We start from the raw sequence: 26,880 nt of genomic DNA on the forward strand, positions 1-26,880 counted from the left end.
ACCTCAGCACTGCTGTCATGTTCATTCCTCTTGAAATCAGTTGGCCTGTGTGTGGGAAGTTAGGAATTTTCCTAAGGACTGCACTGAATCAGGGCCTTGAAGCATGGACTTCACAAACCTAAGCCACATGGGAAGGAAACAAGGCAGTGACATTCTCAAGGCTTGGTCCTTTACAGAGGAACACATTCAGCTTCTACATATACACTGACACGCAGTAATACATTTACACAAAAGGACTGAGTGAACATCTACAGAGGTGGACCCAGATCTTTCCATCCTACTGAACATCTATATTCTTTAGAATTAAAGAGATTTTTAGGTTTATTAGTTATGTTAGATCATTCTGGATGTAGGAAAGGTGCGGCCTTTCAGCTGCTCTGGAGCCACAGCTACAGGCCCAGCTTCTCCCAGTAACACTGTGTCAGTGAGAGATAAAGAAGAGATTGTATTCCTAACACAGGCACCCAGCTAAATGCATTTATTCAGCAAAAGAGCATCTCACCTTGCTGCATAAACTAGCACAAACGGTCCTCAATATTTTTCCCAGCTATCTGAGGGACACTGCTGTTCCAGTGTCAGCGTAAATGGGCACAGCAATCCTGTACAGGATTGCCAATCATTTGACCAAAGGCAGTTACATTTCAGACACTACTTTAAATTAAATTAAATGTATAGAATCTATATTATTAAATTTAATAATATTTAAAAGTGAGAGCTTAGCTAATTGTCTAGATTCATCCTAAAGTGAATGAAGAAAAGCAGGCCCATCTGATGGCACGATTAACATTACTCTTTGGTAAGACAGATGAATCATGTCTTAGAATAACTCCAATACAAGCACGCACCTTTTAGAGCCATGTGTGTCACACCCCACACAGAAATACGGCCTTATTCATTATTGGTACCTCACCCTTGCTACTCGGGTATTATCGTATGTAAATGTAATTACAAATTTGGCTGGCTCTTTGTGTGTGAATTTTCTTTAAAATTACATACTGAAAAAAAAAATTGTGAATTTGTAAGAAAAAAGTTCAGCATTGGTTTTCTATTTAAATAGAAGAATTACTGACGGGTATGGAGTAATAAAAGTTAACTTGGAAAGGTCACCTACCCCTGGGATACAGGCTCTATTTGAATTAAGCAATGTAATTGCAAGACACATAATCTAATGAATGTCCTCCAAAATCAACAGCCATGCTTGCACAGACAGCAAGGAGTATCGCTGAATAGCTATAATGAGTGAGGAATTCTTGGTGCCGTTGTGAGAGCAGAATAATACATCCCATTTACTGCTTTCCTTTCAGTCTCCAAGTAATGTTTCATGTTTTATTTTACCTTTAAACTTCTATGTATCCAGTGATTATTAAAAAAAACCAACAACCTGAATTTCATGCAGATTTAGAGACACATTACAGACACCTACTGGATAAAGTAATAACTGACTGTCCCACTCCAACACGATTTTCCTTGTCCTCAAGCCCACAATTTAGGAAAAAATAGCCGTGGATTTTCTTCCCACCATGTAAGGTCCAAGTCTCCATAGTAGAGAATATTGTGATAACTAGGAAGTTTCTGCTACAGCAGGAATTCCCTTGCATCAATTGTATATGATGCCATTTTATCTGAAGAATTCTATCCAAAATACAGAAAATGTATTAAACATATAAGTTTTTAACGAAGAGAAGACAAACTGGGTCTTGGGGGTACTGGTGGATGAAAAGCTGGACATGAGCTGACAATGTGCGCTTGCAGCCCAGAAGCCAGCTGTATCCTGGGCTGCATCCCCAGCAGCGTGGGCAGCAGGGTGAGGGAGGGGGTTCTGCCCCTCTGCTCTGCTCTCGTGAGACCCCCCTGCAGTGCCGTGTCCAGCCCTGGGGCCCCCACGATAGGAAGGACATGGACCTGTTGGAGTGAGTCCAGAGAAGGCCATGAAGATGATCTGAGGGCTGGAGCACCTCTTCTATGAGGACAGGCTGAGAGCTGGGGTTGTTCAGCCTGGAGAAGAGAAGGCTGCAGGGACACCTTAGAGCAGCCTTCCAGTACTTAAAGGGGGACTATAGGAAGGATGGGGGTGACCGCTTTAGCAAGGCCTGTTGTGACAGGACAAGGGGTGATGGTTTTAAACTAAACGAGGTATATTTAGACTGGATATAAGGAAGACATTTTTTATAGTGAGGGTGGTGAAACACTGGCACAGGTTGCCCAGAGAGGTTGTGGAGGCCCCGTCCCCAGAGACATCCAAGGTCAGGCTGGACGCGGCTCTGAGCAACCTGATCTAGCTGAAGATGTCCCTGCTCACTGTGGGGGGGTTGGACTGGATGGGCTCTAAAGGTCCTTCCCAACCCAAACCATTCAGTGATTCTCTGATTCTATGAAATTAATCCATGCAACACCTTACAACAATTATGAATAATTACCTGCATTCAGTAATCCACAATAAACATAACATCCCAAACCAGCTGGTCAAGGTAAGACTTTCTACAAAGCAAAATGAACTAGAGGTTATGATCATTCAGAACAAATAAATGATTAATAATTGTTACATCATGGTTAATAATTAGCCAGTCATCTCACAATTTGGGGTGGCCTTTCCCTTTCCATAAATAGCATCTGAATGACGAGGGAGAGCCCTCACTTTCCTGCGAGCATCACTGCCCTAAACTGCGTTATAACATCCGTAATGGCATTCAATGGAACCTGGCAGGTCTATGCTCAACAGAACTATGAAGAATTTCTGAAAGCTCTTGGTAAGTGTCTGTCTACTTTTGAAATCATTTGCTCAGATCACATGCTTTGCATGACATCTTTTCTTACTGTATTTCTATGGGGTTTTTTCTTTTGTTTGTACGACAAACTACCCCCTGCCAGGTAATCTTGTTATGTCTAATTTGGAAATGAGGAGAAGCTGAAAATCGTACAGATTTATGTAGAAAGGTTACAGATAACCCCCAAATCCCTATCTTAACATAAGATGAGACCCTTGTGGCAGAAGAGGTATATCAGAAAGCAACTTGTTTTGATAAACACATAACTTTATAAATACATTTAACTAGAAACAAGTTGCCAATGGTGTACACAGATTTCCAATGTGCTATTAGTGCATGCACTTTCTACAGCAGTAGTGATTAATACATGTTATACCTGTTTAGTAACCTGTAAGGAACAGACTTAGTAGGTGTCTACATTAACAAAAATGCACTTACCCTCTTGACAATCTTGGCAAAACATTCACATTGGGGTTTATAAAGCTCAGTTACCGTTGAAAAGCTTGGTCCCACAGTATGAAGCCTGAACAAATCCCTCTACTGCTAAAGGTGATACTCTCAAACCATGCTAGAAACACCCTGATAAGGTAGTTTGAGGTCACTTGCACCGCTGCGGCTCTGGCTAGGCAGATAACCCCTGCCCCCAATCCTCCTGGGAAGAGGTGAGGGAAACAAAGTAATACACACATGGTTTTCTTCATGAAGAAATGTCAACAAGTGGCAAGCTGTTACTGAAAGAAACAATACATATTCTGACACAAGATTAACAAATATAGTATCAAAATCTATATGGACTTGATGGAATGGAACAATACGCTCATAGAGAAGCGAGGAATCCAAACCAAGATTTGTCTTTTAACTGGGACATCGTTTCCTATTACTGGTTTGTATCTTTTGCACCTTTATTGGAGAAAATAATTTGCTATTTCATATCAACGTGCTACTTAATAACAGAAAACGTCCTTTTTTGCCTTTTTTACAGCATTGTCAGATGACCTTATCAAAGCCGCCAAAGATATTAAGCCTGTTATTGAAATACAACAAAATGGAGATGACTTTGTTGTGACAGCGAAAACACCCAAGCAATCTGTAACTAACTCATTTACGCTTGGAAAAGAGGCTGACATTACTACTATGGATGGCAGAAAGCTAAAGGTAATACATACCAGGAACGGGTGCGTCTCTTTATTCATCCTTACACTTCAGTTTCTGTGTATGAGTGAAACTTCTCTGTGCCATTGCCACTAACATTCATTTCTATCATTTCAACACATGGAATTGTTTCTTCTAAAACTCTTTACTAAAATGCTGGGGTTTCCAGTTTAAATTAGCAGATGTGATTATGAAGCATGAGTATCACTTACTTCCTGTTTATACAGTCTACTTATTCTAACTGAATTCCCAAATCTAAAATTTTTTATAATTTTTCAATCTGTTTCAACAGTGTACTGTGAACATGGTAAACGGGAAGCTCGTGTGCAAATCAGATAAATTCTGTCATGAGCAAGAAATTGAAGGAAGTGAAATGGTGGAGGTAAGTGTTAGAAAACTACGAAAAATGCTGAAGGAAAAAACGTTCTATGTGATTAGCTCTTAGTGTAGGCCATTACCTTAAACAAATCCTGGCCCCAAAATTACTATATTACTTGCAGAATTCCTTATTGCTGCTAAAATCTGCAGATACAGAATTTTAGTGTTTCAAAATAACCACAGTTAGTGGAAAACCCTATTAGTATCCTTTATTATTCCTGTTTTTCATTAAAACCACTTGCCTTAGACAACTCTCCTTTAAACATCGCTCATATATTTAATGCATCCTGCTCAACAAATCTTTCTGTTAATTACTACCCTGGGGTCACTTCTAGGCACTGAAGTATGAAAGGCTTTAGCTGCTGAGCATGTTGCAGAAAGACTCCTTATAAATTCCTCTAGAATGTTATAGCAGTGTTTCCACCCTTAGATTTATCCACAACATTAGCTCTGGAAATAAAGTAAAGGCTGAGTCAAATCTGAAAATTCACAACACACTTGTTCCACCTACAATTCTTCAAAGTTCTTTAGATAATTCTAAATTGTTCGGTACTGACAAAGAGCTGCTCCCTACAGAGGTAAGCTCATCAGGCTTCTAAGAAGTGTCCATTTGGGAAAAGACTGCTACAAGAACAACAGCTAACTACATTCAAGTTATATGTTTTGGATGTACAATTTCCTCAGATCATTCTGAGTATCTCAAACTACTTCCCTAACATTAAAGAAGCAAAACACCAGGCAAAAGAACCCATTACTGTCTGGAACAGTGGATTTCTATTACAGAAAGCAGATCTTTCTGGAAGTGTCTATGATACCCCTTCAAATAGAGAGCTAAAATGTAGTTGATGATGGTGTTCATATTTAGATTTTCTATCTTCAGAACTGGTCCTGTAAAAATTTTCTCGTTGGTATGAATGCTATACACATATTTATACTGTAAATCTATTTTCTTATGGAATAAGATGGATTTATACATAAATTACAGAAAATTCTAGCCACTTAGCTATAAATAGATCTCCTACAGTCTAAATGAAAAACAAGTTATGCATATTTGTCTTCTACAGACTATGACTTTTCGTGGAGTAACACTTGTCAGAAGAAGCAAGAGAGTTTAAAGACAGATCACCTTCTTTGTGGCACCTTTACACACCTAAAATAAAGTGCAGTTTCCACAAGTTGTGACCTTTGTTACCTAAAAAAATAGTACAGAAAATAATTATGATTTCTACTCTCCTTTCACATATGCATCACCTCCCATTGTTATAAGACTGTGTGTTCCCTGAGTACACTTACAGATCCCTTCTACACTCAAAGTGACAAAATTCTGCCCCCCAGACACCAAACCTAGACGCTAACCAGAACATTATGATTTATCCTTGGGAGCAGGCAAAAGCTGATTTAAATGCTTCTTGATTTCTTGCGTACTCAGTGAACATATTCAGCTTTAGTTCCTTTGTCTGGTAAAGTTTAGTCTTCTACTAAAACCCTCTCTCTATAATCTAGCCAGCAAAGAACAATTAGACACTTGTTTAGCTGATCTGCACCACGTGTCTGTAACAGCAATAGAAACAGTAATATTTTAAAAGCTATGAAGTATTTAACAGTGATAAACAATTACAAAGTAATAATAGGGATGACTGCTCTTAAACTGAAGTACACAATACAATTAAACAAAAACAAGGGACTACAAGAGCAAAGGTAATTAAACATTCATCCAGCTGGCAACATACTCCCAATATCTGCTTGTTGCAGTTCAAGTTTGTGAAGCTCCAGTAAACTGGACTGTTTACGTTCAGAGTATGTTTCTCTGCTGAAGTATATGATGCCCAGGATCCATGCCTATCACCATTTCCCTGTTCACTGCTGACTAGATCCTACTATTATATTAGCAGTCCTATTTCGTACTTATTTATAAGTCACCACAGATTTGTTAGGATTGGTCTTGGGCGTAAGACCTCCATGAAAAAAGTTGCTGGACTGATTATGCCATTTAAAATGCTCTTGGGGACATTTTATTCCAATTAAGAGTGCTGAGTCTACATCTTCTTCTGCTAGAAGAGCAGTTTGTGAAGGGGGAGGTTGTGTTTTAGTTAATAACACTTGCAACATGACATAAGCAATCTGGGAAGTGTATTCTTATTCTGAGTTAAGGCTGTCCTCATGGGGAGTTTTACTGCCATAACCGTGCAACTATCATTGTGTTCGCTTTGCTTCCCAGGCGGTTCTAATGCTAAGTACGCTTTTGCAGACTAAATTAAATTCCATGTGAGTTACGCAAAAATGGGATCAACACAACAGAAATCAAGACACTGGTAGAACTCAGGGAGAAGGCTGCTTTAAAGCATCTGTACTGCAAAAAGCCATATAAGAGCTTGAAACGCTTCTCTTTGGAAGTTGCTGGGTAACTGCTGCTAGCTACGCAATGAAACTACAAAACAGAGCGTAGTTTTCTAACTGTAAATTCTCAGAACACTCCAAGTCTTCAATGACCAAATGTCATGTCAGTAAGTTGTAGGATACAAAATATGAGGCACTTCAGGTTTATTTCTAAACTAACACAGAGATCTTTCATTACTCTGAACAGTACACTTCTAAAGCCTGCTACAAAACAACAATTATTTGCTCTGATACATTATGATGTAAAATAGAAATTATATTAAAGAAAAATGTATATATATTTGCTTGCTTTTCAAAGAAACATGAAGGTCTTATTTCAGTTCAATAACTACCAAATATTCCCTGCTCACTTGACATAATCTGCCTTGCAAACTCGCTTCTGCCCTATTCCACCCCCTATCAAAGTTCAACCTCATTACATGACAACTGGTATACAGAGGCGGTTTACGTTATAGATTGTAGATCCTACATACTAAAAACACACTAATTCTATATAGAACTATAACTGATGCTAAACCATTTTAATTTGAAAGCACCACAAATTCTTAAAGAATACTTCACCTTACTTAAAATTGCAGCGATTTAGTATTTCCGACAACTGTGCCAGTCTTCTCAATCCAATGCCAATATTCTCCTGCCACAGGACATCTCAGATTTAGCTGAAATATTCAGCGCAGTTCCTTATGTGAAGCAGCCAAAATCTGAAGGATTTTGATCAGATTGCGAACCTTGCCCCATTGCCCAAAGTAAGCGATCATTTCTGGATGACAAACTCTTACAGGTTTGGATGATAGCACTGATTCACAAAACCAAGTGATTTTTTTCTGCAAAGACTACTTATTTACTCTTCTTCATGAAAGTACTTATAAACTTATTTGGATCTTGTTCAAAACTGTTCATTTCCAATTCTAAAAGCTCTGAGAAGGTAATCCTTGCAGCAAGTATTTCTGTCCAGCACCAAACTCCACTCTTTGGTGATTCCGTTGTTTTTCAGAAGTCTGCACAAGGAATTTTTTCTGCTTTGTGTCACACACTCCCACCATAATTTCAGTCTCTAATATGCTTTTCTTGGCTTGATTTTCACATTCTTCTGATGACTCGTGTAAACAGATCTGCGTATATATTGCACAAGGTAACAAACCTGCTGCTAGCATCCTTAGTACAGAATAATATTAACTGTAAATATTAAATGCAGAAAACATTGCCAGAGACCCCCATCTCTTTTCTGCGGAGTCCTGAGCACAAACCACTGAGCATACAACCACCATCATTTTCTTTATTTTTCGGAAGAGCAGCACAAGTAGTTGACGTACACCTCCTGTGTCAGCGATTGAATCTGTCATTCAAAACCTGTAGAAATGTCAGGCAATTCTGAGTATGAGATTGCCAGGATATGAACAGCAGCGTCTGCCCACCAGAGTTTTCATTCATATTCAGCCATTAAAAAGTGAAAATACGCTACTGACAGACATCAGGACTGCATCAACTCTTTCTTTCCCATTTGCCGTTCAATGAAAATTCCTGAGACCAGCAAAGATGCAGACACGCTGCTTTATTGAGCCCTTCATCAAGTCACCTGTAACTGTTCGGTCACAGATCTGCCATTTATCTGCCTGTATACCTGTTGGTGAGTCACACATCACAGTGTTAAGAAATAATCTCTCTCCACCTACTTTATGGTTCTCATCACACAACTGGCTTTAGTAAAAAAGGTCTGGCCCTCTGCAAATAGTGCTGCTCTGCCACCACCCGATGAAAACTCCTGGGGGACATCAACGCTGTCAGTAACCGAGCCATGGAGCCGCGGTCCCTCGAGCCACAGGAAAGGGTCCGGCACAGCAAGCCCTACAGCCCAACACGCCAACCCACCACTGTGTCAGTCTGTTTGCTGTCTGGCTGCAGCGGAGCGAGCCACAGCGCCCAGAGGTGACCGAGGCGTGAGGCAGGAGGCACCCTCTCTCCTCTGTCTTGAAGTTTAATAAGGCCAAGTGCCAAGTCCTGCACTTGGGTCACACCAACCCCAGGCAACGCCCCAGGCCTGGGGCAGAGGGGCTGGGAAGTGCCCGGCAGAGAAGGCCCTGGGGGTGCTGGCTGACAGCCGGCTGGGCATGAGCCAGCAGTGCCCAGGTGGCCAAGGAGGCCACCAGCCCCTGGGCTTGTGTCAGCACTGGTGTGGCCAGCAGGAGCCGGGCAGGGATGGGGCCCCTGTGCTCGGCCCTGGTGAGGCCCCACCTCGAATGCTGGGCTCAGGTTTGGGCCCCTCGGGACAAGAAGGCCCTTGAGGGGCTGGAGCGTGTCCAGAGAAGGGCAACGGAGCTGGGGAAGGGTCTGGAGAACAAATGTGCTGGGGAGCGGCTGAGGGAGCTGGGGGGGTTCAGCCTGGAGAAGAGAGGGCTGAGGGGAGACCTTATCACTCTCGGTTGTAGTGAGGTGGGGTTGGTCTCTTCTCCCAAGTCACTAGTGATAGGACGAGAGGAAACGGCGTCAAGCTTTGTCAGGGGTGGTTTAGATTGCATATTAGGAAAAATGTTTTTCCTGACAGACCAGTCAGGCACTGGCACAGGCTGCCCTGATAGGTGGGGGAGCCACCATCCCTGGGCGCACTGAAAAAACGTGCAGACGTGGCACTTGGGGACATGGTTTAGGAGGCCCGGTGGTGTTCGTTTGACGGTTAATTTCATGATCCTAGAGGTCTTTTCCAACCTTAATGATTCTATGACCCCCCCACAGCGAGGGACCTCCCTCCATCTTGCCGGCGCGAGGAGGTCGGTTCGCGCGCTTCCCCCTCTTTCGGCGGGAAGACCGCTCGGCTGCGGGGGGGCGGAGCAGGGCGCATGCGCCGAGGGCGGGGGAGGACCCCACTGAGAGCGCTGCGGGGCCGATGGCGCATGCGCAGCGAGGGCAGGGCCTATTTTGGCGCCGGCAGCCCCGCCGAGTTTCCCTCCTCGCGCCCAGCTCTCGCCGGAAGCCCCGCGGGAAGTCTCGCGAGAGGCGGCGGGCGGGCGGCGGCGGCGCTGCGTGCAGCTCCGGAGGGTCGCCTCAGCCGCTCGCCTACCCGCAGCGCCCGGGCCCGGCCGCTCGCTCCCTCCCCCGCGTCCCTCCCTGTCGCCGCCGCCATGTCCCGCTACCTGCGACCCCCCAACACCTCACTCTTCGTGCGGAACGTGGCCGACGACACCCGGTGAGTGGGGGCGGGCGCCAGCGGGGCGCGGGGGCCGCGCAGGCTTTGGCGGGCTCGGTAGGCCGCGCGGGCGGCCGTCGCCGGAGGGGCGCCGGGGCCCTCCCGCAACGAGGGGAGGGACGGGACAGAGGCCGACCAGCTCCCTTTGCCGCTTTACCTTTCCCCTGGCCTCGCCTTCCGCGCCCTTCTCCATTTTCCTCTCCCTCCTCGCGAGGCTGCTCCATTTCCCTCCCCTCCACGAGGATCGGTTTCAAAACAACGTCCAGGGAGAACAAAGCTGCGCTGGAAGAAAGTGCAACTCTTCTTCCCCGCGTTTGAGTTTGTCTAGTCGGGAGATGAAGGCGAGATTTGCCCTCCGCTTGCGGGATGGCCGGGGACGTGCCCCCGAGCGAGGCTCAGCAGCCGCTGGAGTTTCAAATGCGCGTTTGAAATACAGCGATTGGTACCGGGAGGGAGAAAACGGCGCCTTTGCTGTGGGTGTCCCCAAAATTCTTGGCGCAGTTGGTTCCGTTAGCGTGGTAATTGCTGCCAGTTCGGGTGGAATGTTATTGCATTAATTGTTATGCGCCGTGTCCTCTTGTGACACTCGCTGTAGGGGGGGAGGAAGCAGTGCTTTTTCTCCGTAGTAGTTGCGTTGTAGCAAAATTCCTTAAGGACTAAACGTGTGCAGCAACTCGGTGAAAGAGCTTTTCGTAGCGATTGAAATAATTGAAAAGTGTCTCTTGCACAGGTTCTTGTTTATTACGTGGATATTTTTAGTAAACTGCTAGATTTCTCTATTTCTCTTTTGCAGTTTATCGTGTCCCTTTTGTGTTTATCGGCCGTGAAACGTTTCTAGAGCATATTAGTATAGAATGCACATGTGAGTCAGAGAATTCTTATGTTGTTAATTGTAGAATTTGCGTGGAAGTCCCTGTAAGGTCGACCTGTATGAAGTGCAAGCATGAGTTTTCAAACTTGCTGCCTGGGCAGCTTGCACCGAAGTTGCTGAGGAAATAAGTGTCACGGGCACGATGGAATGAACTAGGAACCTTATTGTGGTCAAAAGCATAAATATCTTCAATTTAAATATTTTTAAAGTTAATTTTCTTTCCTCTTTTTCGTAGTTTATTTAACTGTAGGACCAGCCAGGGTGGACTGTTAGTTCCAAACTTTTTTAAAATAAAGTGAGTCCTATTGAGGCTTTCACCATAAGCTTATGATTAGACAGTACATTCTTCTTAGAGCTGGTTTCATTGTGAGATCCTGATGTTGGTTGTCATAGTTGCTTTCTGCCATCGTTGACTATATGTGCTGCAGATTCTTTCCCAACCAATGAGAAAGATAAATAAATAGTAGTAACTCTTTCATACCACATAAATATGATACTACATCAGTCTTTCTCATACAGGTTCTTGTCCTCAAATGACACAAAAATATATGTAAAGAAGCTGATGTGATTAAGAAACCCCTCTGTTGAGGAGACAGTAGTTGTTCTAAGCATAGTTACAGATCTGTTCGAGAGTTTTGTGCTCGGCTCTCTTAAAGCCACCTCTTTGGAAAAGCTATCCTAAGGGCATGAATGGTTGCTCACTCAAGTTTTGTTCTATTTGATGTGGTTGTAAGTATTGATTATTCTATGGAAATGAGTCTGTGTGACTGGTTTATTCTCCTGCTGTTTCCTTGGATCTTACAGTTGATGTTTGCATGTTGCAAAAGCATTGTCAAGAGTTGCGTGAGGTACTTGAATAACAGTAATTCTTAGATCCTTCTTTTTGCTTTCTGCCTGCCTTTGCTAGTATATCCTGCACTGAGTTGACTAATATGCATCACTTCTTAGTTTATGCTTCTGTTGTAGAGTTATGCTGAACCCTGGTTTCAAAACACCAGGGTATATATCTTAGGCATCCTGAATCTCGAGTGTTTCAGAAAAGCCTAGTGTGTCGCTTTGCAATGAACTGCTCAACACTTTTTTTCCCCAAAAATGTTTTGCTACATGCATCGTCTACCAGCTGCTTCCAAAAAGATAGGTGGTCATATTAATTGTAGATTTTTTAAAAAAAAATAATTACTATATTTTTTAATTTGGTGGGTATTTTGCAACACCTTAAATAGTGAAACAACATATAAGGTATTTGTGATGTTCTAGGTCTGAAGACTTGCGCCGTGAATTTGGTCGTTATGGGCCTATAGTTGATGTATACGTTCCACTTGACTTCTACACTCGTCGCCCCAGAGGATTTGCTTATGTTCAATATCCTTTCTTCAGATGGCTGATTAGTGAGGGGTGTTGAAGTTTGAAATTCAAGTTTGTGTAAGAGGTAACAAATCTAAATGAAAAAGCAGTTTACTTTTGTGTTGTATCTAATAAGTGTCTTACTTATATTGTGGTGTTTCGTTATTTTTGAAGATTAACTTCTCTCAATTGTTCTTTGCCTTTTTGCAAAACTTAAATCAAGTCCAGTAATATAAAAGCTTGCTTATGTCACTGAAATTAATACTATATGATTTAAATGAAAATTTATCACTGACTCAAAATTGTCTAGCACGTTTTTATTATCACTGGTATGTAAGTAAACTTGTGCTTAGCAAACTGTGGCTGGTATTCGTTTTTAATTTAACAAATGGGAACTGGAATCACTTGATCAAAATCAGATTGTATAAAAAATGAGGTGAACTTCTTTCTTTAATATTGTCCCCTAATTTACTGTCCTCTGTTGTTGCCTCAGAATGTAAAGCTGTACAGTAATGGCGACCCCAAAGAGAAAGCATGAAAGAACCTTTAGAGTAGAGTTCAACAATTAAGGCAAGTAGACAAGCCAAAGACCTCTTAAGGATCAGGCTTGAAGAGAAGGGAGAGTTTGGGAAAAGAAAAAATAAAGAAAAGCTGGAAGAAGGACAAGCCATAATGGGAGACAAAGCTTCGCTTTATCTACAAAAGGGGGAAAAGGTTGTTTTTCAAAGTAAAAGATAAAGCCATCTGTCATTTTTGGCCAAGCATCTCATGACAAGTCCTTCTGACAAGCACTTAAAGAGTTAAAGGTCAAGATGAAGTTGAATGGTGGCCAAGATTAAAGGAGTCATACCTGATGTATCCTACAGAATAACAGTTTCTCTTCTGTTTGTCATGTAAGCAGTAATTTGATGAATGATTCTGGTTTAGTCCATTGACAAAACCTGTAATATTTCTCTCGTGAGTGCTTTTGTAACTGTGGTCGTGAATGAAAGTGCATTCGTTCTTGGTTTGTCAATATATATACCTTCAACGTGATAGTTTAGTTTCTGCGTAGATGATGAACTGAGTTCCTACAAGGAAAAGGGCAATTTGTTCTTTCAGGTCGCATAGCTGGAAGGTGCTGTGTGAGTTACAGTAGTGGTCAATCTTGTGGAGTAAAATCAGTAATGTCTGTGTTACTGAACGTCAGACCTGACTGATAGTGTGGGGTGTTAGTGTATGCTTTTATCTCGGACTGTTGCAGGTCTGTATGCCTGTCCATGGCATCACAAAATTAAAATTTAAAACCAGTTGGTCGGAAAAAGGGAAGCTTTATCCCAATTCTAAAACTAATAGACACGTGTTAATTTGTACTGTTGGTATGCCTAATGTAATTTAACAAGTAGGGTTTAATTTTAGTGAAGTCAGTGTAGTGGAGAGAGCTGAATGACCATTAACAAATGTATTTTGAAAAGGATACCGGTTCTTTTTTCCTTGCATAAGTACAAGTGGGAGAAGAAAAAAGTTAGAGTATTGCAAAGCATCTGCTTGCTGATGAATAAGCTCATGGTCATATTATGAGATTTTATTTTTATTATAGGAGTTCTCAGATAGCTGGCGGTTAATTTTAAAAAAAAAAAAGATACTAGTGAACTTAAAAAACCCCAAAACAAAAAGTAAAATTAGAAAATAACTGATTTATCTTTAATTTTAAATACCAAATCTGTAAACAACTCAAATTCCCAAGTACCTTAACACTCACCACATTTGAAGATGTCCGTGATGCAGAAGATGCTCTCCATAATTTGGATCGAAAGTGGATTTGTGGTCGGCAAATAGAAATCCAGTTTGCACAGGGGGATCGGAAGAGTAAGTGCCTTGTGTGTATTTCATCAGACTACGATTTTAGCCTTAATGTTTGGTGCCAGGCAACCTTACATGTGTTATTAATTGTGATATGTTTGTTCTTGTATATAAATAGTGTATGGGTGTTTTGCTTTGTATCCAGTAATTATTAATGACTCATTTTAATTAAAAACAGATAACTAAGTATAACGGTTACTTACCACAATCTGATATTTGCTGCTAGCTGAAACTTCTTAAGAGCTTTCTGTGCAGCGCTCTCAGGCTTTCTTTGCAGAAACACACTGTTGAAAATTCTCCCTGTCAAAAGGAGTAGCCCAGTTTTAATGTATTGCAATGTTTATATTGTGTCGAAGCGTATTAGTGATTCTGTGTTGGCATTTCACAGTGCAGCCCAGTTTCCAGGACTGAGGTAATGTCTTCATTTTCATTTGGCGTCAGGATATAAGTAAATTTTGAAGTATCTCAATTCAACATGGAACAGAAGTCTTATTTTCTGAACGGAGAGTTGTAAAGAGAACTTTCATCTTTTCCATCTGTTATTTGTATACATGTTCTTAAGATATCAATAGATGCGGATATTATATAACCATAAAACATGCCGTTGGTAAACCCAACGCATACTTGTTGAACTAAAACAGGACTGTGATACTCATGTGCAGCCTGGGAATAAAAGTGCCTTAAAGATCTTTCAGTTAAAGCTGTCAGAGAAACAAGCTAAGTGTCCAGGTTTCCCTCACATGCGCACATTTAACTTTTACTGAAGTCAATGGAAATTACATGCTCTGAAGGACAAGCCTCTGTCCTGTATACAAACATTGGGATTTCTTTAAAGTTTCTGAACAAAAGTTAAATAAATCTACTGTAGTGTTGTTAACAGCAGCACTTAAAACATAAAAACTGTAGATGTTTAGTACAGATGGTGCTCATTACAGTGTGATGTGTTTAAAATACTTTGAGCCTGGTCTTTGGGTTTGAATGAGAATGGGATTTAATACAAAGGAAAGATAGCTGTGCTGCTTAGAGAAAGTACAACAGAAGCCTAAGAAGTTAATTCATTCTTAAGTTTAATAACTAAGCTACAGAGTGAATGTTCACTGTTGTACTGGGGGGGACACAACACTTTTGGAATCAGACTTCTCTTTGTGTGGCATCCATTGATGCTTCTGTATACGCTGTCTTTTAATCATTAAAGACGACAGTGGATCAGGTGTAATCCATGGTGCTGTGTAGTCAAAAGGAATGTGTAATTAATTCCCTGTTAGCTTTCACTTTTGGGGTAAACGCAAGAATGTTAGAATGTTTCAGTCATGGGTTTGGCCTGTCGTACTGGTTCCCAGGTGGCATGAAATCACCTTAGCCAATTCTGTGTTCTGGTTTTAGGAAGCATTAGTCCATCCTTACTGGTTATTGGGGTAGGGGGTGTCCCCCCCCTTAGATTTCTGATGCCTGCAAGGCTGTGCTAGTTTTTGTCCAGTGGTTAAAGCAGCAAAAAGCAAATGACACAGAGCAGTCTGATCTGTCCTTTTCATAAACCTGTCTGCTAGAACCATGAATTAGGCTTTCTGCTAAATGCCAAATATATGGATTGATAGTGTCACTAAAGGGAAAGTAGGGCGTCTTTTTTTAACTTAAAATGTTAAATATTGCTATTTTTTACAGCACCAAATCAAATGAAAGCCAAGGAAGGCAGAAACCTATACAGTTCTTCCCGTTATGATGACTATGACAGATATAGGCGGTCTAGAAGTCGGAGTTACGAAAGGAGACGGTCTAGAAGTCGTTCTTTTGATTACAGCTATAGAAGATCATATAGTCCCAGAAAGTAAGTGTAGTGTGTGTTTGGCTTCAACTGCACAGCAGTCTGTTGGAGGAGAAACACCACATTGACTATTTAATTGATAAAATTTTGAATAATCTTTGTCTATACTCACTTTGTAATGACTTGTGGGAGTGGCGTATCTTGCATGCTGCATCAAATCAGAAGTATTGAATGAAATGATTCTGTGCTTCACTGAAGGGTAACTAAAAGCAAATGCACAGCTTGAAAAATAATGTATTAAGCATTTGTATGCCTACATAGGTATTTGTCACCGTTTACTTTTTCTGATGTACCTTTTTAGCAGTAGAACTACTGGAAGACCTCGTCGTAGCAGAAGCCATTCGGACAACGATAGGTAAAATACTTTTACGCTCTTTAAATTGAAAACTAGATCACTGTATTCCTTTAACTATAGGTTTTAAAAAAAGTTTCTCCTGCAAAAAACGGTAAACAATTTTTAATGTTCTAGATGTGTAAGAATAGTGTTTTTACATTCAAATCTCCTCTCTCCCCTTTATTCTGATAGGTTCAAACACCGCAATCGATCTTTTTCAAGATCTAAGTCCAATTCAAGATCACGATCCAAGTCACAGCCCAAGAAAGAAATGAAGGCTAAATCACGGTCTAGGTCTGCATCTCACACCAAATCTAGAGGCACCTCTAAAACAGATTCTAAAACACACTATAAGTCCAGCTCAAGATATGAAAAGGAGTCGAGAAAAAAAGAACCAGCTAGATCCAAATCACAGTCAAGATCACATTCTAGATCTAGGTCAAAATCCAGATCAAGGTCATGGACTAGTCCCAAGTCCAGTGGCCACTAACAGTGTATCCATGTTGTTTTTAGGCATGTAAGATTCATTTACACACAGTTCAGTTTACTTAAATTATCAGGAATATGATGTTGCAACAGTGCTAAAAAATATTTTGTCAGTTTTCCCTGTAGCCGACAATGGTTAAAATTAAAACAGTGTTGAGAAGCCACTGAGAGAGTGAGAGAGAGAGAATGTCCACTTGGTTAAATGTCATGGGCAGCTACTGATTTGGTTGTGGTGTCTCTATGTATATTTTTGTAAAGATTTGCATTTTTAATGCTTAGATATTGGTGATGACTTGATTGATCGTAACTTGCAACATTGTCCTATTAAAAATGTCATACCCGTAGAGGAAATTGGTACCAGTTTGTGCTGAACAGTTAAACCAGCTGTTTAACTTGTTCTTTAATGCTAAACTTTGTGATAAAACAGAAAACTGGACAGCTGTAGTGCAACACTGACCGCTGTGAAATGCAGACTGGCAGTTTTACGTTTCCATTGTTCAAAGGCAGGTGTCTGTATTCTCCATTCCCACTGACACAAGTAGGTTGGTAAATGGAGCTCTCTGGAGAGATATGTTTGAGATTTCTCTTTAACCCTGCCATCTGGAGGGATGGTACTAACATTGCATGTAGTACACGGGGAGAGAGTTGGCCTTGGAAGCTCGTTCTGAGATTGTGCAGTGTCGTGACTTGTCAGGATAGAGTCTTCACTGCTTTTGACCTGGCTGCTAGTACTAAATGTGTGAGGGGGGGAACCCACCTTGAAATGGAAAATTAAATTCAGATCTCAGCAAATGGCAGAGCAACTAAATATTAGGTTGTGTGTACATTTTATGCAGTTTTTGTATCTATTCTAAATTTTAGTGAGCAGTTAACCATAAAAATGCTTAGTTTTCCTGCTGTTAGATACAAGTAGATTGTTTCGAGTTGTGTGTGTACAGTATATAAGAACTCAACTTTTATGCCAATAACTCCTGTGGTTAGTTGGTGTATTCATAGGTATAAAACTGTAGCCATCTCTCTTCCTAAGAAAGGCTTGCTTTTACACATCAAAGTATTTGGTCGAGCAAGTCTGAATCACTTCTTCCTCCAAACAGATAGTGGTTTGGTTCCAAGATTTCATTTTACTTAAGAACAAATGTTTGAAGTTGGATATGAACAGGAGCTGCATCTCTAGCTATTTAGTTTATCACTAATACAGTATATTTAGTAAATTGAATGTGAAAAATAACAAACCCAGTGTGTAATCTTACCAGTATTTCTCTAGAAGGCAAGACACTTTGTTATGAAAATGGCTTTTGGCATTGTTTTTTTTTCTTTACCTTCAAAAGCCAGCATCAAACACCTAGTGTTCCTTGCTGTCTCATGTAGTAGCATATAAAGACATTGATTTCAAAAAGTTCCTTTTTAGAGAAATGTTCTAGGTTTGGTTGTAAGTGTTTTCAGCAGGGCCTTTGAAGAAACGCAGATGGATTTTTAATGTTGGCAGTGGAACGTGCTTAGGGGGTTGATTCTAGAATCTTTGTACATTTGATAGTATTTCTAACTCTTTCTTTACTGTTTGCAGTTAATGTTCATGTTCTGCTATGCAATCATTTATATGCACGTTCCTTTAATTTTGTAGACTTTCCTGGATGTATAGTTTAAAAACAGCAAAAAGTCTATTTAAAACTGTAGCAGTAGCGTGCAGCTCTAGCAGAGGAAAGTTGTGGGATTAAACTTTGTATTTCCTTTCTTATAGAGGCTTCTAAAAAGGTATTTTTATATGTTCTTTTTAACAAATATTGTGTACTACCTTTAAAACATCAATGTTTTGATCAAAATAACTAAAGACCCAGCTTATTTTCTGCTTGCTGTAAATTTAGCAAACATGCTGTAATAAAAAAATGAAGGAAATACCGATCCACTGGAATTATTGTAGCTTTAGAATTTGACTCCAGAGCATGGTTAGGAGTAGAGCTATGCATCCCTTATGGAGTACAATCCTTGCTATGGTATTTCAGTAGAGTCAGGAATTTATCATTTAATGTCTGAATAAATACCATGTCACATTTTTAAGGGGGTACTAGACAAAATGAGGATGACAAGCATATGCTTTAGTCTAATATATTGACATGTCTTTTCCATTAACTTCCGTTATTGCTGGATAGACTGCCCGATGGTTATAATTCAGATATTATATTAGCCAGGTTGTGAACTACTTAAAATCAGCAATTGAAGCTTCATGTAGAACCAAATTTCTAGTATCGCCTTATCAATTTATATTTGCCATATCAAAAATGGCGTCAGCAGGGGTTCTCTGGAAGGTGGCAAAACTTTGTTTAAAATTGGAGCTGCCTCCTGGCACTTGTGGTATTTACAGCTGGTGATTCTTATGCCACTGAACGAAAACCACTCTGAAAAGCACTTAATTGCCTTGATAAACCCACTCTTGCACCTCGAAGTTGAGCTGTGATTATCTTGCAGCTGTAAAAACGGCTTGTAACAGCAGAGCACCCCACCCTCTTTCAGCTTAAGTGAATGTAGTCTTCAAGGCTAATCCTACTTAAAAGGGGTCCGCCTGGCTGTGTCGTGGGCGAGTGCGGCCAGGCCTTCGTCAGCGGCCTGCAAGGCATTGCCATGGGGGGTGTTCAGTTAGTCCAGCCGCAATGGCAGCTGGGTGGGTGGGGAGGAGGGAGGGGAACATCTTTCTGTCCAGGCTGAGGTTCTGATTTGAGCTGTAGAGTAACAGTAACTATACCTTAACTATTTTGTCAGCATGTCCTTATATTGTGTGCCTCAACATTTATGTATAGCACAGTTTAAATTTTTTTTTTGTTTTGAAAATCCAATTCATTGCAAGTGTAATGTAGTATCTGACAGTTCTGATGGTTCTTTCTTTCTCTCCCAGAGGTAGGACTAAACTTTGACTTGACTTGTGTATATGAACAAGCCAGAAAAGCCGAACACAAACCCACGATGTTTCAAGAGTGCATGAATAAAGATGTTGTCCTAGTTCTTGCTCCCATGGAAAAATTGTGAAGAAGCTGTTCTGTGGGCCTTTCAGTTGGGGACGAGTTAGCAGGATGTGGCCAAAAGGGCAGGGAATGTTTACGCATTCATGCAAGTCAAGCCACAGCCCATCTAGATAACATCTCCCTTCCTTGATGCAGGTATCCTAGTCCTGCTCTAAAATAAAATAAAATAAAAAAAAGCAGTAGCCTGTCTTGCACAAGCTACCTGCAGGTTATGCACAGCTGGAATGCAAGAACATACGCAGGCTACAAAAGATCATGTATAGGCATCTTTCTTTTGGAGTCTCAAGAATGGTGGGAATTATGTTTTTCTGTGGTAAACTAGATTTTGTCATTCCTGCAAAAATTTGTAGAATTTTGAAGTAGTATGTTTAAAAAAAAAAATTCTGCTGAAAGTAATGGCTGTGCTCCACACTATCTGCAGCGTATCGATTCATCTCAGCAGTAATAGAAGGCTCTATTGGAACTTCTTTTTCACCAAAAGTCCATGCACCCAACTGATAATTAAAAATCTTAAGTTTAGTGTTAAGTAGCTGGGTGTTTAAATTAGGGACTATAATAGACTGGTCTCTGAAAGCTAAATGTTCTCCTTTCTATGTCTTTTAAAGGTGTTTAAATGTACAGTATAATGGCTTTATTCAAAGTGAAAATTTTCAGTTTAAATGTTATTTTGAGCTCTCTTCTTGGAAAGAGCTTTTTTTTCTGTTTAGTCTGGAGTAACAGCTTGAAACGTGCTCAGAGAAGGGCAATTGGATCGCTCTACATCGCAGCACTGCTACTTGATTTTTTGGCAGGGATGTTGCAGATTAACATTTTGAAGTACAAAGGGATAAATTTACACATTTTTAGGACATAATCACCCATTAATAATTGCTGGTTTTCTCCATTTATCTTGTAACTTGCTTAAAAGGTCTGTAGTCCATTGCTATAATATTTGTCTAAAGATGCTCTTACTGATGAGACTTTTAGGAAGGGAAGACTATGTACCCTGTAGCGTGTTTGATCAAAAGATGCTAATGTTTTATTCATACACATCCTTTCTTCTTGAGTTTTGTGTTCCATCTGTGCAAATAACCTTGTGAATTGGGAATAAAATGTACAAGTTTTGACTATAACTTGAGAGCACCTTCTGACTTAATTAATCCAGCTGTAGTCTGTTGGAGGCCGAGCACTGAACCCCCAGGGGCTCCCTCTAGCCCAGAGCACTGAGCCAGCGTCCCATGTCAGGGGTAGCAAGAGATGGCAACTGGGCTTGCCTAAGCTTGAGCTGCATCTGCTCTGGCCTAGCTTGTCTCGCTCACCGGTCTGGTTTTGCTGAGCAGAGCCTGGCAGCCCCGCGGCAGGCTTCGGTTTGTAGCGCCAGCGCTGGGTTTTGAGCTCTGTGCTCGGCCGTGGCTGGCGAGGCGGGAGTGAGAGGGCTGCAGCTGAAGAAGCTGCCTTCCCTGGGAAGCGATTTCCAGCTTGCTCTGGCGCTTGGCCTGGAGCACACGCAGAGCCCTGCCGGGGGGCCGCTTCTTACCGAGAGGGAGGATTGTAGGGAGTGTCTTGCCAGTTAAGGGGGCATTTAAATAATCAGTACTGCGAGGAGCTCCCTGAGCTGCCAAAATCATGCAATCCCGCTTTTCCCTTACCCATCTTAAAACAAACAGATGCTTTTAGGGGGGTAAAAAGTTTAGTTTATTTATAATTTTTGTTTCCAATTTATCCATGTACCACTAGTAACTGACAATTTGAAGTCGCATATACATAATTGTAAGGGGGGGTGCAGCTCCTTCCCTGCTGTAGGTCTGGGGCACAGAGACATCGGTTTAAAGACAGCCAATTCCATCCACTTGGGAGCCACAAATTTGTAAACAGTTGACCAGTGCATTTCGAATGTACAAAGACCTTGCAACGAGCATTCCACAAACTCCCTTTCACCTTAAAGCCCATTTTTACCAATTACTGTAGTTTTAAGTAACCTTGGACTGTTATCACAGGTCAGCTGTTGCTGTTACAGGAGCAGCTGAGCTGCGAGAGCACTGGAAGCTGCAGGCCTGCAGCTGCCCCGGCCTGTGGTAACAGTTTACTAAATATCAGGACAAAAGATAATGTGACATTTCTAAAATGAACCAATACTTCAATTTCATTGAGCACCTGAACTGTCATTTGCATTCTTGTGAAAGACCTGGTTTGAACACCTCTTCATCACTTAATCCACACCTCTCCTATACATTCAGGAGTATCTTAAAAGCTGTTCAAGTTTGGTTTTTTTTTAAGTTTTTTTATTTTCTTAAAAAATTCTAAATAAGCCTCTTTTGCACTGACTTTACTTCAAAAATGAGCTCACAACCAAGTAAAACGTGCATGTTAAGTGCAAGGGCACAGCCACGATTATTTTTTTTTTAAAAAAAAAACCCAAAATATCTTTTTTTAAAATCGGGCCATGTGCTCAACATGGTCATCTTACATTCAGCAGTTTTGTACTAAAAATACTTCTGTGCAGGAAAGCCCAGCATAAATTTACATATGCTACAAAGTTTTACATTTATTTACATGGCTCTGTCTTCCCTACGAAAACACTTTAATACCTGCCACAAGCTACTGTAACTTAAAACAATTATTACAGGGTAACCAATTTAAGACCAGTCTAAGTAACTACTCCACCTTTTCACTATTTTAAAAGCCAATACTAAAATGCCTTTTGGAACTCGTCAGTGCAATCAGAATACAAAGGATTTTTTAGTTTTTGGCAGCCATCCGGCAACGTGAGGTCGCTGGTTGGTGCAGTCGGACGTGCGGAGATCCCAAGTGCTAGGGCTGGAGGAGACCACGAGGGATTTGCCCGACCTGCTCCTCCACCCTTTCAAGAACATGCACCAATACGTTTCCTAGATCTCAATTTTAGTCACAGGCTTGAAACGCTCGTTGCCAATTCAGGAGTGTCAAATAAAGCGCACAGGTGCAAGCAAGGGTCTGTGTTTTACCTAGTGCCTCGGTGGTCTCCTCTGCTCTGCACTTGGTACTTATCTAGCAAATTTTGCATGAGTTTGAAAAGCAGCAAAGTACGTGGCTAAAGCTTTCAGTGCCGTTTCCTTCCAGTTAACGCTGCATTAAGTTAGGAAACCAGCTTTTACCTAACACCACACCAAAAAGTAGTCACAATTCCAATTGTGAGAGACAGCCCCATTTACTCTTACAATAAATGGTGACTGTTCAGGATTTGATTAGACCAAAAATATGTATTTCACAGTCAGTGAACACAGCACCCAACTTTTGAGGTAAAGCATGAGGAGAATGGAAGCTTCCGCCCCCTTCTAATCCAAGCAACTAACTACATGCAGCAAGAACGCCTGGTTCTGTACATCTGGAGTTAGGAATAACTAGTCTCAAATTTGAAACCCTGTAAATTTAAATAACTTTACAAAAATATGAAAAGTTACATCTCAAGCCTGGACTTTAAGCAATGTTTTAAGCTGAAATGTCATTATTTCTTTATCAGAAGGTTTAAAAGAAACAGGTACCCAGTGGCTTGGTGGCTTAGGAAGAACACTTGGTGAGGGTGGCTCACTAAATTTTGCTCCAGCATAGTTCTGATTGGTTTGAGGTGTGAAAAACAGGTTGCGATTTGACAAAGTAGGACTCCAATTTTGATTATTGGGGAAATGAATGTTGTTCTTTCCCCCTTTTTGCATGGCCTGCCATGCACCAGATGATGAGTTGCATCCATGTCCTCTTTCTTTCTTCATATAGGTCTTCATCTGCGAATTCTGGTCTTTATTCTTCTGCCTGTTTTTAAGTTGTTGATGGTTCTTGGTGGTATTTCTAGACTGGGGAACTGGAATGTTGAATCTTTCTCCACCACCCATCTTCAACTTAAATGTCACCTGTAAAAACGGGGAGAAGTCGGTGGAGTTTGCATTACCACTTTTTTTTTTTCTTAACCAGAAAATATTTCAGAAAATTTTTCGATTCTAAGCACAGAGACTGAAATCAATCTAACCAAAACTTCTATCGACTCAAAGTACTGCTTCTTCTCCTTCACTGGGCACCACTTCAGTAATAACTAAGAGATTAGCTGACACACTCAGGAATTATAAAGCAGCGTATCTTCCGAGCGGGAGATTGCTGACTCTACAATGGCTTAACCATTCTGCTGCTACTGGCTGACCAGCACGCTACCTAGTTACAAATACGCTGGTCCTCCAGGCAGCCCAACTACTAAATATGCCGCTTCTTTTCTCCTCAGCAAAAAGTGTTCTGGAAAAACGTGAAAGATGTGCTGCTCCCAAAATACAGTGCCAAATTTAAGGTGTTTGGTATTTAATCCTGAAGACATTTAAACCAAGCCTGTTACATCTATAGATCTGGGCAAAGTTTGCACTGATAAAGCCACTCCCCCGGTTTTTCTGGTAAGTCCAAGAATTGCTCTGATAAACCGAAAGCAACCGAAAACAACCTCAAACGGAAGGCAGCCATTTGTTACTGAACTTCCAAAGCAGACAGTCAGATACTATCACAGGGTACTTGGCACCTCATGCTAACTCTCCTACAGCATACTATTCCTCTCCCACCGCCTCCCACGCCCCGTTTACCTCTCAGTTGTCTTCTCAGATTCCACACTCTCCAACTCTTGCCCCCTTTCTTGCTTCCAAGCCTGAAAGAGTAGGTGCTGCCTTTTGCTGGACTCCTTCCTTTGGCTAGGAACAGAAGTTTTCATGGGCTGATCTGCTGTATTCAGCCAGGTAGCCGAGCCCAACATCGGATTCTCGGCACAGAAGCTCCAAGGGAGAAGTCCCACTGCATAAATGAGAAAGCAGTTTGAATTCAGGTTAAGGAAACAATTGCTTCCCTTTCAAATTAAGAATCAAAAAAAAGCTGAAATAATTCAGATAATTCGTAAGGTCAGTTTTGTGTCTCTTATTTGTTAAAGATAACACCACTTCAAACTCCAAAATAAAACCAAAACCAAGAGACAATAGTATTTACCTATTTATATAAACTTCACCGTCACACTTAGCATTTCACAAACAATAGCATTTTCATCACGCTCACTCTGTATATCTTAGTAAGTAGTTTAATAGGCAAACAAGAACCTTATACTTTTTTTTAATAGGGGGTAAAAAAAAAGTCAAATACAATGGAAAATGCTTTGGGATGAACTCTTAGGGAACCGGCGCTTCAGTGCGTCACTCTTAGGCACAAAGAAGCCCTCCTGACAGCCGGCCCTTGGGCACCCACCCGCCCGAGCCGAGGGGCCACAGCAGGAACGCACCGCCCGCAACTGCTGCGCACAGAAACGGACCCCAAATGCCCCGAGGCTTCCCACGGAGCCACTCGCACCCCCAAACCTCCTCCGGCCGTCACCAGAGCTCCATTTCTGATCTGTCAGATGTTTTTTTTCCACCTCCGTTAGCAAAGTAATTCCTTGTTAACTCTTAAACTAATTTCCTGTTTAGCCCATGGCTCACGCTCTCCTGAAATCTTAAGATTTTCATCTTAAGGCACTCCAATCTATTCACCTCCCCCTAATCGACAGGTCAGCCTTAAGTCATCCGCGCCCCCAGCCCACCTCTCCCCAAAAGCTCCAGGAAGAGCCGCCCATCTTCATTTCCAGCTTTCGCCTTGTTGTGACTAAAACGAAGGGCCGAGATAACGTCATTAGCACAAACCAAGCTGCTGTTTGCTCACAGACCTCCGTTTGCCTCCAAACTTTCTCTCTTCTTATGTTACCTAGAACCCCCGGCCTGACCCCGCGTGGAGCCGGGAACCCCCGTCCCCGTTTCCCCAACAATGGAGCAGCCCGGCGAGCACAACATGGCGGCGACAGCGCCCGGCCCTCCCCGCACCGCTCCTCCCTTACCGACTTCTGTCCGACTCGTTCGCTCACAAGCACAGACACACACACCGGGGCCTTTAGGAACCGACACCGCCGCTCCTCCGCCGTCGCTCTCCGACACCCCCCCCCCAAAACACAGCCGAACCCGCTCCACCAACGCCCGCCGCCACCCCTCTATCTCCCACACAAAATGGCGGCCGCTTCCCTACGCCGTATAACACCTTCACCCTCCTCCCCCCTCCCCGGGCCACCCTGCTCCAGCCAATAGGAGCGCGCCGCCCGCTCCCTCGGCCAATGAGAGCCCAAGCCCCGCCTGTTGCCGGGGGGAGACGGGTCAGAGCGGCCGCGGCGGGGCCGCCGTTTGAATCCCCTCAGCGCAGGGCAGCTCGGGAGCGCCGCCGCCCCGGGCCGCGGCCCTTTGTCCCGGGGCCGGTCCCTCCGCCGGACAGCGCCGGTGCCACGGCCCGGGGGTCCCGGGGCTGCTCTCCCCAGCTCCCCCCGCCTCGCTCGGGAATTAGCACAACAAAAGGAAGGGGGATGGGCCGGCCCAGCTACTGCTTAGGGCTTCAAAGGGGTAAAAAACAAACCACACACCCAAACCCAAACCCTCAAACATCCAAAAACCAAACTCTCCGGCTGTAAGAGCGTCCCCGAGAGCGGGGACTGACTGAAGAGCGAAGAGAGCAACATCCAGCCCCGCAGAGATCCCCCGCAGCTTTCAGACCGCCGAACGGAGTATCTCCGAGTTAAGGGGGTCATCGAGCCCGTACCCCACACCTGCATTTATTTAAATTAGGTCATTTTAAATCATTGAAGAGAATTCAGAGATATTTTCAATGTCAAAATAAGGGAAAAATCTTTCAGAGTTTCAAACTACTGTTGTGGGAAGGGATTCGGGGCTGCCGAGCCCCTGGCACTGGGTGCTGCTGTGTTTGTAGTCACATACTCCTATTTTGCCTCAAGGGATCGTTTACACTAAAACCCACAAGATTCGGCCTTTACCATGCACAGGCTGAATAAAAATTACGTAAATACAGAAAGCCTGCACACTCTTAAGAGAGCCCCAGCTGCCTGCCCACCATGAGGGGCCAGCCCAGCACTGCACACTGCATTAAGGACCAAAATAAGGAAACTCAAAAGCAAATGGAAAGCAACTAATTCGGTTTAACCAATGCCAGGGAGGGAAGTACTTAAAACCCACACATGAACATTCAGAGTTTTTTATTCTGAGGTACAGAGAGACACCTTGAAGAGTTCGTTGAGGCACCCTGCATTTTTAGCTATGGAATGGAAAAACTACTCTTTCCTCCTTTATCTGTAAACCATTTAAAACAGAGCTGGTTTCTTGCCGATCAGCACCTGGTTTTACAGGGCTCTGACCCAGCATAGGGCCTTCAGGCACTAATGGGACAAGGGTGAGTACTCCAGAGAGAAGCTGCATCTTTAAGTTTGTATTTCATTATGCAGTGTTATTGAAAA

The 26,880-nt window shown here is 42.2% G+C and overlaps 3 protein-coding genes across 9 annotated transcripts; 2 read left to right on the top strand and 1 right to left on the bottom strand.

Moving 5' to 3' along the window:
• The first annotated feature begins 2,612 nt into the window (after positions 1 to 2,612).
• LOC142066820 (fatty acid-binding protein, liver-like) lies at positions 2,613 to 5,470 on the top strand. Its single transcript, XM_075114806.1, has 4 exons — positions 2,613 to 2,747; positions 3,748 to 3,920; positions 4,210 to 4,299; positions 5,360 to 5,470. The coding sequence occupies exons 1-4, from the start codon at positions 2,615 to 2,617 to the stop codon at positions 5,408 to 5,410; spliced, it is 447 nt and encodes a 148-aa protein (XP_074970907.1). The 5' UTR covers positions 2,613 to 2,614; the 3' UTR covers positions 5,411 to 5,470.
• A 4,172-nt stretch (positions 5,471 to 9,642) lies between these two features.
• SRSF10 (serine and arginine rich splicing factor 10) lies at positions 9,643 to 20,698 on the top strand. Of its 6 annotated transcripts, none has more exons than XM_075114959.1 (7): positions 9,649 to 9,873; positions 12,002 to 12,106; positions 13,833 to 13,936; positions 15,593 to 15,755; positions 16,057 to 16,107; positions 16,279 to 16,380; positions 19,460 to 20,698. In XM_075114959.1, exons 1-7 carry the CDS (start codon positions 9,809 to 9,811, stop codon positions 19,476 to 19,478), a joined length of 609 nt encoding a protein of 202 aa, XP_074971060.1. In that variant the 5' UTR covers positions 9,649 to 9,808; the 3' UTR covers positions 19,479 to 20,698. The 6 variants fall into 6 exon arrangements, with proteins under 6 accessions (XP_074971058.1, XP_074971057.1, XP_074971060.1 ...); XM_075114958.1 differs by having other exon boundaries at positions 9,650 to 9,873; positions 16,054 to 16,107; XM_075114957.1 differs by lacking the exon at positions 19,460 to 20,698 and having other exon boundaries at positions 9,643 to 9,873; positions 16,279 to 18,469.
• A 538-nt stretch (positions 20,699 to 21,236) lies between these two features.
• PNRC2 (proline rich nuclear receptor coactivator 2) lies at positions 21,237 to 25,643 on the bottom strand. Of its 2 annotated transcripts, XR_012663823.1 has the most exons (3): positions 25,426 to 25,643; positions 24,158 to 24,362; positions 21,237 to 23,449 (listed from the first exon to the last, which is right to left on the bottom strand). XR_012663823.1 is itself a non-coding variant. In XM_075114962.1 (2 exons), the coding sequence occupies exon 2, from the start codon at positions 23,429 to 23,431 to the stop codon at positions 23,009 to 23,011; it is 423 nt and encodes a 140-aa protein (XP_074971063.1). In that variant the 5' UTR covers positions 23,432 to 23,449; positions 24,158 to 24,296; the 3' UTR covers positions 21,237 to 23,008. The 2 variants fall into 2 exon arrangements, 1 of the variants encoding a protein (XP_074971063.1); XM_075114962.1 differs by lacking the exon at positions 25,426 to 25,643 and having other exon boundaries at positions 24,158 to 24,296.
• Between the last annotated feature and the right edge of the window lie 1,237 nt (positions 25,644 to 26,880).

The sequence above is a fragment of the Phalacrocorax aristotelis genome, chromosome 20 (genome assembly GCF_949628215.1).
Source record: "Phalacrocorax aristotelis chromosome 20, bGulAri2.1, whole genome shotgun sequence".
Taxonomy (NCBI): Eukaryota; Metazoa; Chordata; class Aves; order Suliformes; family Phalacrocoracidae; genus Phalacrocorax; species Phalacrocorax aristotelis.